Genomic DNA, 12710 nt, shown 5'->3' on the forward strand with positions numbered 1-12710 from the left:
TGCCACATAACTCAGATTTAGGAAGACACCCAGTCATATTTATAGGAGTACTTGTGGCACCTTAGAGACTAACAAATTTATTAGAGCATAAGCTTTCGTGCATCCGAAGAAGTGGGCTGTAGTCCACGAAAGCTTATGCTCTAATAAATTTGTTAGTCTCTAAGGTGCCACAAGTACTCCTATAAATATGACTGGGTGTCTTCCTAAATCTGAGTTATGTGGCACTTGCTATACATGTATACACTTGTATACAGAGGTTCAGGGCAGGGTGGTCAGGGGACAGGGAATTGGGGGGGGGGGAGGGTTGGATAGGCGTGGGAGTCCTGGGGGGGGGTGTCTGCCAGGGGGTGGGGGTATGGATACGGGTTGGGGCAGTCAGGGGACAGGGAACGGGGGGGTTGGATCGGGGTGGGGTTGGATCAGGGTGGGGTCCTGGGCGGGTGGTTAGGGTCGGGGGGGTCTCAGGAGGGGGAGGTCAGGAGACAAGGAGCGGGGTAGGGGGGTTGGATGGGTCAGGGGTTGTGAGGGGGGCAGTCGGGGCGGAAAGGGGTGGGGGCCAGGCTGTTTGGGGAGGCACAGCCTTCCCTCCCTGACCCTCCATTCAGTTTTGCAACCCCGATATGGCCCTTGGGACAAAAAGTTTGTCCGCCCCCGTTCTAGGTGTTTGCAAATTGATTGCTTGATTATTTCGCCCGTTATCTTTCTGGGTACTAAAGTTAAGTTGACTGGTCTGTAATTCCCCAGGTTGTCCTTATTCCCCTTTTTATAGATTGGCACTATATTAGCCCTTTTCCAGTCCTCTGGAATCTCTCCAATCTTCCATGACTTTTTGAAGATAATCGGTAATGGCTCAAATATCTCCTCAGGTCCTTGAGTATTCTAGATTGTATTTCATCAGGCCCTGGTGACTTGAAGATATCTATCTTATCTAAGTAATTTTTAACTTGTTGTTTCCCTATTTTAGTCTCAGATCCTATCTCATTTTCATTGATGTTCACTGTTAGATGTCCAATCGCTACTTGCCTTTTTGGTGAAAACTGAAACGAAAAAGTCATTTAACACTTCTGCCATTTCCACATTTTCTGTTATTGATCCACCCTCCAACAACGGGCCTAGCCTGTTGTTGGTCTTTGTTATGTTCTCTCTAGTCCTCCTCTTTCTCCTCCTCATGAGGGTCGTTGTGGAGGGGGCATCCCTCAAGACTGCAACTGCAGCAGCTGCTGATAGACAGACACATGTATCACTGGATTTACAGTCACAATGGAAAGGAAAAGATAATCAAAACTCCCTTCCCTTATTCCCGTAAAAACATTTAAGACATGCTTATTGACAAGGTTAGCTTTGCAGCGCTTCTGGGCAGCACCACTCTTGTGCCATACTCACCAGGGCTGTGGCTGATATGGGGGGCAAGGAAAGGAATTTCAGTTACCGAAATGTTATTGTTTCATGTCCCTATTCCATGGTATAAGTATAGGGCTATGGCACTGAATATTGACAGTTTTCCCCAGGCAGTGGTAGTTTCAGTTGATATCCCACTCCTGAGGTAACACAGGCACAGGGAGCACAGGTGCTGCTGGAATCCTGAAACTACGCAGGCCTGCATGCTGCTAGCCTGTTTGCTGCAGTGGTGCTAGCCAAACCTACAATGTGGTGGTGTGGGGAAGTATCCTACCATGGAGGAAGAAATAAGACTGTCATCCCTAGAAACCTTTGAGAGGACTGAAGTGTGTCTCCAGGAATATTTCATTGAGATCTCAGGAGGATACAAGGGATATAAGAATGACCATACTGGGTGAGACCAATTGTCCTTCTAGCCCGGTATCCTTTCTCTGACAGTGGCCAGTGCCAGATGTTTCAAAAGGAGTGAACAGAACAGGGCAGCTTATTGAGTGATCCAACCCCTGTGGTCCAATCACAGCTTCTGACAGTTGGCGGTTTAGGGACACCCGGAGCATGGGGTTAAGTCCTTAACCATCTTGCCTAATAGTCATTGAAGGACTTGAAATTATCTTAGTCGTTTTTCAACCCAGTTCTATTTTTGGCCTTCGCAACATCCCCTGGTAACGAGTTCAACAAGTTGGCTGTGCATTAAGTAAAGAAGAACTTCCTTATGTTTGTTTTAAACTTGCTGTCTAATAATTTCATTGTGTATCCTCTATTTCTTGTGTTTTATGTGAAGGGGTAAATAACACTTACTTTCTTGACACTATTCATGATTTTATAGACATTATCATATCTTCCCTTAGTTGTCTCTTTTCAAAGATGAACTGTCCCAGTGTTTTTAATCTCTCTGCATATGGAAGCTGTTCCACACCCCTAATCATTCTGTTACTCTTCTCTGCACCTTTTCCAATTCTAATATCTCTTATGAGGTGAGGCAAGAAGAACTGCATGCAGTATTCAAGGTGTGGGCATACCATGGATTTTTATAGTGTCGTTATAATTTGTTTTGTCTGTCCCTTTCCTAATGGTTCCTAACGTTCTGTTAGCTTATTTGACTGATGCTGTACATTGAGCAGATGTTTTCAGGGAACTATCCATGATAATTTCAAGATCTTAAAGTGGGTGATACAAAATTGGGGTCTAAATTAGCTGTGTATAGCTGGGATTGTTTTCCGCTGTACATTATTTACACTTAGCAACATTGAATTTTATCTGCCATTTTGTTGTTCACGTCACTCAGTTTCATGAAATTCCTTTTGTAACTCTTTGCAATCAGCTTTGGACTTAACTACTTTGAGTAACTTTGCATTGTCTGCAAATTTTGCCACCTCACTGTCCACCGCTTTCTTCAGATCATTTATCAATGTGTTGAACAGCACAGGTCCTAATATAGATCCAAGGGGAATCCACTATTTGCCTCTCCATTGTGAAAACTCTCCATTTATTCACACCCTTTGTTTCCTATCTTTTAACTAGTTACTGATCAAGGAGAGGACCTTACCTCTTATCCCATGACTTTTTGCTTTGCTCAAGAGCCTTTGGTGAAGGCCCTTGTTAAAGGCTTTTTGAAAGTTCACATACAATATAGATTGGATCACCCGTATCCACATTAAAAAAATTAAGCACGAGATTTAAAAAAATAATTACAATTATCGCAGTTTTAATTGCTCTGTTAAACAATAATAGAACGCTATTCAGATATTTTTGGATGTTTCCCCACATTTTCAAATACATTGATCTCAATTACAACACAGAATACAAAATGTACAGTGCCCACTTTATATTATTTTTGATTACAAATATTTGCACTGGAAAAAAGAAATAGCATTTTTCAATTCATATTATGCTAGTACAGTAGTTGCAATCTCTTTTTCATGAAAATGCAACTTACAAATGTAGAATTATTTTTTTACATAACTGCACTCAAAAACAAAACAATGTAAAACTTTAGAGCCTATAGATTGACTCAGTCCTACTTCTTTGTTTACATTTACTGGAGATAATGCTACCCACTTTTTATTTACAAAAGTGCTCTGTGAATGCCTGTTCTCACTTTCAGGTGACAATGTAAATAATGATGGTCTGTTATGATTTGCATTTTGTTCATTAGTCAGGTCAGTTTCACTTCCTTGCTCTCTATACTGAGGCCAGGCCTACACTACAAACTTTTGATTGCATGACTATGTTGCCTATGGGTGTGATAAAGGGTGATTTATGACTGAAATAGCTGTCAGCAAAAGCCCCTGGTATAGATGCTGTTGCACCACTTTGTAGGTTTAGTATACTAGTAGAGCTATACTAGCAAAGTCTTTTATGTGTAGATCTGTTGTGACTGCTTGCATTTCCAGCACACTGTGCGGTAAATGTAGAATCCTGCACAGATACAAAATTTGTATCCACATCCGATCCACAATCCGCAAACAGTCCGTGAATACCAGCAGATTTGCAGGGCTCTATAAATACATTTTAACAATTTCCATGAATAGATTTTATACATCGCCCATCCTCTTGAACTTTTACAGCTCTTTTTCGGATTGAATTAATAAAATGTTCTGTTTATATTGCTATTGCTTTTTGTCAGACTGCTGCCTTAAATTTTTCATCAAAAATTACCCTTTGACTTTTTCCTCCCCCTTCCATTTAAAAAGTGCATTAAAAGTTACATTGCCCATTTCTTTCATTGGTTATTTTGATCTCAAAATGGGAAACAGTTTCAAGTTAAGCCAGCTACTCATTTTCATGACTTTGGGTTTTGGAAAAATAGGGGGAAAACTAAAATAACATCTTGGTACATCATTGAATTCATAATTCAGAGGATAATTTCCTGCAGAGTTTTTCATCTGGTGATTCTTCAGTTGGTACCTGAATTTAGAAAGAACTGAACTTGCATGAAATATAAGGCAATATGGAAGAGCTGAACGTAAGTTGCTATATTATCAGTTCCACATGTTTGTATATTCTGGATTGATGCATGCATTTCCAAAGCCTGAGTGTTTTCCAGGTTCATCCCCTAATTTTATTAGTTAGTATATGTAGCAAAATCTGCTCACCATGTGGTCTATAGCTAGCAGTTATCATTAACCAGCTGTTGCAGTCTCATGTAGCTTTAATTCAAATGCTAATTACTCTCCATGTGCTGTCGATAAACTCCACCCAAAGCCCAGTAACATCACTGCTTGCAATAAATTCTAAAGTGAAACAGACTGCATTGTCGTCCCTTGGCAAAGAACTTTAATTAATTGAAGGAGCTTTCAATCCTGGAGTGTCAAGGAGAGATTTGGGAAAGATTCTGATAGTCAGAATTTGAGAAGTAAAGAAAAGAATGTAGATGAATGGGAACTCGGGGAGAGTTCAGACTGTACACTGGAAAATGTTCCCAAGCAAAGATGCTCTGTTCTAATCATGGAAAGCCTGGGATAAAGGTGTTCTATTGTTTGGTCTGTCTTCACTTTTTGAGAGCCAAAACACTGTCCTGGGAGCTGGATATCCATTTTGATTCCCCCACCTGCCTGGTTGTCAAGATGGGAGAAGGGAATTGATATTAAATGGACTTTTACTTTAAGTAGTTTTTTTGGGGGGGGGGGAAGCAATATAGTGTACAAATGTATTTCTGTTCTTTCATCTTGTCGTACTAAAGACCATTTCAAATGCATTTGAGACACATTCTTCTATGCACTCTATAATGAGATTTCAAAATTTTAAATCTACGAGGCAGCAAAAATGTAAAGTTTGTTTCTCTCTGTGTGCGCACATGTGTGCATACATTCAGGAATTGAAAATATGCAGGTAGTATGGGCTTGGAGAAGGAGGGTTTTTAAAGACTACATCCTTTTTTGTTTTCTGATGGAATTGAAGACAAAGGCCTTGGCTACACTTGCAAGTTACAGCGCTGTAAAGCCTCCCCCAGTGCTGTAACTCACTCCCCGTCCACACTGGCAGGGCACTTACAGCGCTGTATCTCCCTGGGTACACCGCTGCAGATACTCCACATCTCCGAGAGGAATAACCGCTGCAGCGGAGTGGCTAAGACTCACGGGTGTGAGTGTAAACGCTTGCAGCACTATACTAATCACCTTGTCAAGTGGCCAATCCTCTCCATTGTTGTGACCGGCCGCAGGAATGCGGAAGTGCTGGTTTCAAAGCTCTTACCACAGAGAAAAGCAAACATTTTTCAGCTTGCTTTGAGTGAGTAAATGAATGAGCAGAGGGCCGGGAGTTCAGAACTTACAAAATAAAGAGCTGACATGCTCCAAAAAGCACACTCTCCCCCCACACTCCCTGTTATAATCCACCCCCTCCCCTCTTCTCCCCCCCCAGTTTTGGAAAAGCACGTTGCAGCCACATGAATGCTGGGATAGCTGCCCATAATGCACTGCTCCCAACACAGCTGCAAATGTTGCAAGTGTGGCCACACCACTGCGCTGGCAGCTGTCAGTGTGGACAGACTGCAGCGCTTTTCCCTGCTCAGCTGTACGAAGACAGGTTTAATTTACAGCGCTGTACAGCTGCAAGTGTAGCCAAGGCCTGATTTTCTTGAGACTTACAAATTTGGAAGATGCCTAACTTCAGTCTCTTAAATCAGCAGATATCTTCGGGGTGGGATTACTTTTTAGGTTATTCATTAGAAAAATGTTCTTGGACGTGAAGGACAGCGTTTGATTTAAGTGTGTTAATCCAGAAGCTATGTATAAAAATGCAAATAAGCATCAGGATGGTCTCTATGGTTAATATGTGGGGGGTTGGTTGGGAATGGGAGACACTTTTTAGCAAATATATACTTGAGGTTACTTCCATGAGTTAACTCTTTCTTCACAACATTTGCAAGTATAATATAAGTATTTCAGAAGTGCAATATTGTTTAAAAACAAAACCTTTCCTAAATCGAAATCATTCGGTCTTGTGCACTTTTTCACTGCTTCACATTACAATATTGCATCTTTAAGTGGAGGTCTGCTAATGATACAGCAATAAGCTGTGACAGAATGTGCATTGTAGGCTATTTTTGCATGCCTTTACACCGTGAGAAATGAGGTCAAATGTCTTCAGCCACCTGAGAAATGCACCAATGACATACTAATACACATGAATGGTTCATTAATTTCCCATTTTAAAAAATCCTTTCCTTTGCAGGCTTTAAAGCAGGGGTCGGCAACCTTTCAGAAGTGGTGTGCCGCGTCTTCATTTATTCACTCTAATTTAAGGTTTTGCGTGCCGGTAATACATTTTAACGTTTTTAGAAGGTCTCTTTCTATAAGTCTCTATTATATAACTAAACTATTGTATGTAAAGTAAACAAGGTTTTCAAAATGTTTAAGAAGCGTCATTTAAAATTAAATTAAAATGCTGATCTTACGCCACCAGCCTGCTCAGCTCGCTGCCAGCCTGGGGTTCTGTTCACCTAGGCTGGCAGCGGGCTGATCAGGGCCTGCGGGGGGTGGGGGAGTGTTTCAGGGGTCAGGGCAGAGGGCTGGGGTGTGTGTAGGGGGTTCAGGGGTCAGGGCAGAGGGCTGGGGTGTGTGTAGGGGGTTCAGGGGTCAGGGCAGAGGGCTGGGGCTGTAGGGGTGCAGGGCAGAAGGTTGAGTGTGTGTTGGGGTGTGCAGGGCAGAAGGCTGGGGGTATGGGGGGGGCAGGGCAGAGGGATGGGGCTGGGGGGGTGCAGGGGAGGGGGCTGGGGGTGTGTTGGGGGGGTTCAGGGCAGAGGGCTGAGGTGCTCGGCTCATGGGGGTGCTCGCAGCCCCCTGCCCTGAGCAGTCATGGCAGGGGGCTGGAAGGGATATGCCCTGTTCATCCCCTTCCCCTCGGCTCCGTCCCTACCCCTCTCTGCGTCCTCTATGGAGCTGTGTGTACGCTGCCGCGCTTCCCCCTTCCCCTCGCTAGGGCCATCAGCTGATTGGCGCAGGGAAGGAGAGGAGGAGGGGCAGGAAAGCACCATGCTGGGGGAAGAAGCGGGGGAGAAGGGTAGCTTGGTTGCCACAGGACCAAGCTTCTGCCTCCTGCCCCCGCAGGGGAGAGCGGTGGGTGGGGGGGGTCGAGTGGGGCTGGGGGCCGGGACTGTGGCAGGGAGCTGCGTGCCACTCAAAATCAGCCCGTGTGCCGTGTTTGGCATGCGTGCCTTAGGTTGCTGACCCCTGCTTTAATGCAATGTACTCTTTTGCTATAAAAAGTCAGTCCTAGTAAAATGATGAAAAAATGGGAAACAGAGAATACCTTTACTAATATTTAAGATAGGTTTGTTTAGATTCTAAGCTCTTTGGGGTGGGTTTTGTGTGTGTAGCATCCAGCACAGTGGGATCCTGATTAAGGACTCCAGGAACTATTGTAATACAAATAATTTGCACTGTCAAAGCAGTGTGAAGCAGGCAATTTGGAGGACAGAATCTGGCCCAATGTGTGTAATGGTTGTATTTTGAGTGGTGAGGGTCTAACCGTGCACCATTGTGAGCTGCTGCAAAGGTGTTGCATCAAAGTACCAAACCTCTTTGTACAGTTCATGGCCTCAGCCATACTCTGAACTTTTTAATAAGAACAGCTTCAGTCATATATGGCTACTGTGTACCTTCTTTCTTGTAGTCTGTCTTCCTGGAAGCATTCATTCAGGATTCTGTTCTTTCCTGCCTAATATGAACAGTGAGGAACACTATGTAGCTTCAGCATGTTACGTGACAATCATTCTTCAGATTTAAGAGGTTCTTTATCTCATCCTAGCATCGTGCTACTTTTTTGTTGAATACCAGAAACGTAGTAAAGTTAGTAAAAAAATAGAAATTTAATCTAGTCTCCTCCTTTTAATTGTAATGAAAATTACCTGTGAGTACAGCAGAAGCCTTTCTGTATGTGAACTTTTCCAGAAGAGTGTTTAAAATATTGAAAATACTTTCACTATGTATCACTAACTTACTATACTACATAATGCACTTATAAAACATAGGTGTGTATGCAAACACTAAAATGCACAATCACTTCTCTCCCAATCACTTTTTTCCTGTTAATAGCAAAAACAATTTCTAAAAAAAATGGAGAGGTTTTGTCCCAACATTCTCTACTGTTGATTCCTTCTTACCTACATTTATTGGTGCATGTGGACCTTAATTATGACAGCTATTTTTTTCATAGAGTGATACAGTATGTGCAGCAGTAGTGGCACAGAATTCATCCAAAGCACAGTGAAGTTAATAGACTCACATTGACTTTGAGTTTTGGATGAAACCTCTAGTGACTGAAAGAACAGGAGTACTTGTGACACCTTAGAGACTAACAAATTTATTTGAGCATAAGCTTTCGTGGGTGACAGCCCACTTTATCGGATGCATAGAATGGAACACACAGAAGATATTTATACATACAGAGAACATGAAAAGGTGAAAGTAACCATGCCAACTGTAAGAGGCCAATCAATTTCCACCTTTTCATGTTTGTATGTATAAATATCATCTTTCTGTGTGTTCCATTCCATGCATCTGATGAAGTGGGCTGTCGCCCACAAAAGCTTATGCTCAAATAAATTTGTTAGTCTCTAAGGTGCCACAAGCACTCCTGTTCTTTTTGCGGATACAGACTAACACGGCTGCAACTCTGAAACCTGTCTAGTGACTATCACCTCAATAGCCTTCTAGATTCCAGAACTGTAGGGAATAAAAAGCTTCAAGGAAACTTAAAACTCTACTAATTAAACATATAGTCCATTTTGCTGACAACTTAATTTAGCAAATTTAAGGTATTTTTTTTTTCTTGCTTGAATGCTGAATAGCGCCTCTCCCCCCCCATCCCCCCTTTGACTATTAATTTCATTCAGTGGAATGTCTTTTTAACGGAAGCAAATATTTCTCCAGTATGGTGCCTAAAAGTAACCGTGGGATGTGTTCCTTTCAACAGCTCATTGTCATTTAAACAGATTTGCCTTTTAATTTCCACTGTACTTTAAAAAAGTTATCCTGAACTAAGAATTCCACTTTGCCTGAATACATACAGAACATTGATTTCATTTACTATAAAACATGCTGCATTCTTTAAGGAAGTTGACATGCTTAACAAGTGACATTATTACTGCTCTAATGAGGGGGGAATATCAGAATTTAATGTGGAAATGCTTGTTTTAACTTTATTTCCCTTTTTTTTTTTTTTTTTGCAGGAGAGAAATAGAAACAAACAATAACTATATGGAGATGTCCTGCTAGAATTACAACACTAATGATGTAGACTCTGGAAATGCCTAATATGTCTAAGAAGACGTTATTAAAGCTTTTTTTCTGCTTAAGGTGACATCTTTGAACACTTTAACACGAAATTGACTCTTCTTGTAATGGTTCTCATCAGTGCATCTGCCCTTATACTCTCTCACCAAACACACTTGAGAACTGTAACTTCGTCAAGCACTTTCTGTCATGAAGCTTTTACCAGTATCTGCTGTCTTTTGTATTTATGCATCCTAGCTAAGGCACAGGAGACGGAACGAATGCAAGGATTCATTAACTCTTTGAATTTGTTAAATACTAACAATTAACCATTAGAAGTGATTCAATGATGTGAGATTCACATTGCTTCAACTTACTTTTTCTTTGTTGTAGTTTTTTTTTTAATTGTCAGTTTTTAGCTATTCAACAGATTAAAAGCAAAATCATGCCATATTTAGTCCTGGAGTAAAACTCAAGTCTAAATGTTCATGTGAAAATTATTGTAGTAAACTTTTAATATGGCAAGGCAACTTTAAGATGCAGTTTAGCCAAATGAAACGTAACATGAAATTATATTAGAATGACATTTCCCTTGTTTCAAACTGTTTGGTGTAAGAGAATATTAATATGCAGCTTGGTGGACAGCACCGGTTAATGCACACTTCTTTATTTTTTCTGTAATATGTATACTGAAAAAAGTGCATTTGTCTGAGGAACTGTTTGTTTGCTACCACTCAATGAATCTCAGTTTTGAGTAAATGTACCTCAGTCTAAATCAGACTTTTTATGACCTTTATAACTACATTTAAAACCTTTAATTCCTATTTCTGGGTGTTTGCAAGCCTGACAGATTGCTATCATGGAAGTGAAAATTTACTCCTCTAGGTGATTCACTAGCTAAATAAACATAATTCTTGTTTAGCAAGCATATACTGTTTCTCAACTTTTTTCCTCCTATTATCACAGTATTCAGGCATTCTCTCTATTCAAAATACTTTTGGAAAAAGACTGATCAGTGGATCAAGTCTGTGTTCACATCCATGTGTACCTGTTACTGGCTAAAGCTATCTAACAAAGTGTTTAAGATACTGTATTAATCTGAATACTTCTATGCTAAATTTTTAATTTACCGTTTGAAAATTATTTTTTACAATAACCTGTTTCTTAGTAACATGAATTTTACCTGATGGAAGAATTTGTATGATCAAAAATGTCAAGCGGCTGTATGAACTGCATAAAATACTGAACAGTCTGTTCAAATTCCAGAGAGAGTTTCCTTTTTTAGAACAGCAGTGTAGAAGACAGATATGTTAAAGCTTAAAATAGCAATACTGCAGATTTGAATGCCTTTGGTGTGTCTTATTATCCAACGCGTTTACATTGTGTTTGGAATCTCTCTTGCATTTACAGCAGCTTCTAGTCAGCTGAGTACTGACATTTAGGGACAAGCACAGCTTTTTTAAATATAGGCTATTTTACTATTTATGCACTACTTTTTTCTCTTCCCCAACACATACACAATGAATATACAGTGTTCTTTATCCATTGATTTAAAACATTTTACAGTCCCTCAGTGAAGATTTAATTCAATATGTTGGAACATGGGATATAAAGTGTTACGAATACAAATGTTAGCTTGTCCCAGTATTCTGAAAGTTCAAAAGGTAATTGCACCCGGCAGTGTAGAGAAGGAAGCAGTTTGACTCAAATATTGAGGGGGGGGGCCAGGAACAAAGAGGGTGGACAGAAAGGGGCAAGCTATGTGTGAGGCATGGAATGACATGCTAGGGGACTGTGGCAGAAGGGTCTATAATCAATGAGCACAATTCCCTTCAGGACCTAGATTTGGAATCCTGAGTCCTGGACTCCCAGCATTCCTTTATTGTATAGCAAATAGCTGTAAAATAGTGGCAGAATGTTTCATCTCTCTCTACTGGCTAGTCTACAGCCTTCCACTCCTATCAGCTGGTCTGTTAGCTTAAGTGGCAGATATTGATGCTGTGAGACTAAAGGGTGTAATCCTGCTGGTGACCCATGTGGGCATCAACATATTTCCACACCATGGAATTTGTGTTTTTCCTTTTGCTTTTAAAAACAATGTAGGATAATACAGGAGGGCATACAGTGAAAGAATGTTAAGTTTGTAAGTCAATCATTTGAATATTAGTAAATGCCAGAATCAAGTTTGTTTGTGTACTCTTAATTCAGATTCTGTGTATGTATTCATTGTTAGTCTTTAATTATATGATCACTATATGCTATTTTTTCCCACAAGAACCCGGCCTAATTCAGTGCACAGAATGAAGCAGGTTGTGTGCAATGAAGGAGGCTATGCCTCATTTGTTCCAGAAGTTAGAAGATGTGAAGAAAATGACTTGGGATTGCAGGATGAGACAGAATGATCTTCTGGCTAAGGTAGTTGCTATAGAGTTCCTGTATGATCCTAGGGAAGTCACTTAAGACAAAAACTTTTCCGAGGAGACCACTAACTCTGTGTTTTTAACTTTCGGGGTGCCCAAATTGAGACATGGTCTGATTTGCAGAAGTGCTGAGCATTCATACCTAAAATTGAAATCAATATACTTTGAATATAGAAAATGCTGTAAAATACTAAATACTCTATAAAATCAGATCCTGAGTGGTATTGGGCACACAAAATTCGTGAGTACTTGACATTTTTGGCCTTTAACTTCTGTGCATCATTTCATCTATACAAAGGTAGGATTTGTCATCCCCTATCTCACGGGAGTATTGTTAAAATAAGTTTGCAGATGCAATAGTGATGAGTGCCATAGAAAAGCCCATGAAGAAAATACTAAATCTGTAGTCAGTGCAGGGTTTGGATGGTGTGCAGTAGGTAAGGCACAAGGTCACACACAAAATGAGAATGAAATAGTTACCCAGTCAGTGTGCATTATCCCTTCTGTGCACTGAGCATTTATCCATTCTGTGCAAAGGAGCCTGGTAGAAAATATAGTAAGTGATCATGTAACTAAAGGCTAAGAGAGGTGAAAACATTACATACATACATACATACAAGAAGGACACATTAAGTTTGCATAGGTAGCCATAATTCTGCCATTCTTTAGCTTTTGA

General features: G+C 40.7%; 1 protein-coding gene across 1 annotated transcript in view; it reads left to right on the top strand.

The window, feature by feature from the left end:
- The window catches only part of YTHDF3 (YTH N6-methyladenosine RNA binding protein 3), a gene marked incomplete in the record, with an annotated part of 38866 nt that extends 28324 nt beyond the window's left edge, over positions 1–10542 (top strand). Inside the window, 1 exon segment of the mRNA XM_034762995.1 lies at positions 9572–10542. Within this exon segment, the coding sequence (XP_034618886.1) occupies positions 9572–9595 (24 nt within the window).
- Between the last annotated feature and the right edge of the window lie 2168 nt (positions 10543–12710).

The sequence above is a fragment of the Trachemys scripta genome, chromosome 2 (assembly GCF_013100865.1).
Source record: "Trachemys scripta elegans isolate TJP31775 chromosome 2, CAS_Tse_1.0, whole genome shotgun sequence".
Taxonomy (NCBI): domain Eukaryota; kingdom Metazoa; phylum Chordata; order Testudines; family Emydidae; genus Trachemys; species Trachemys scripta.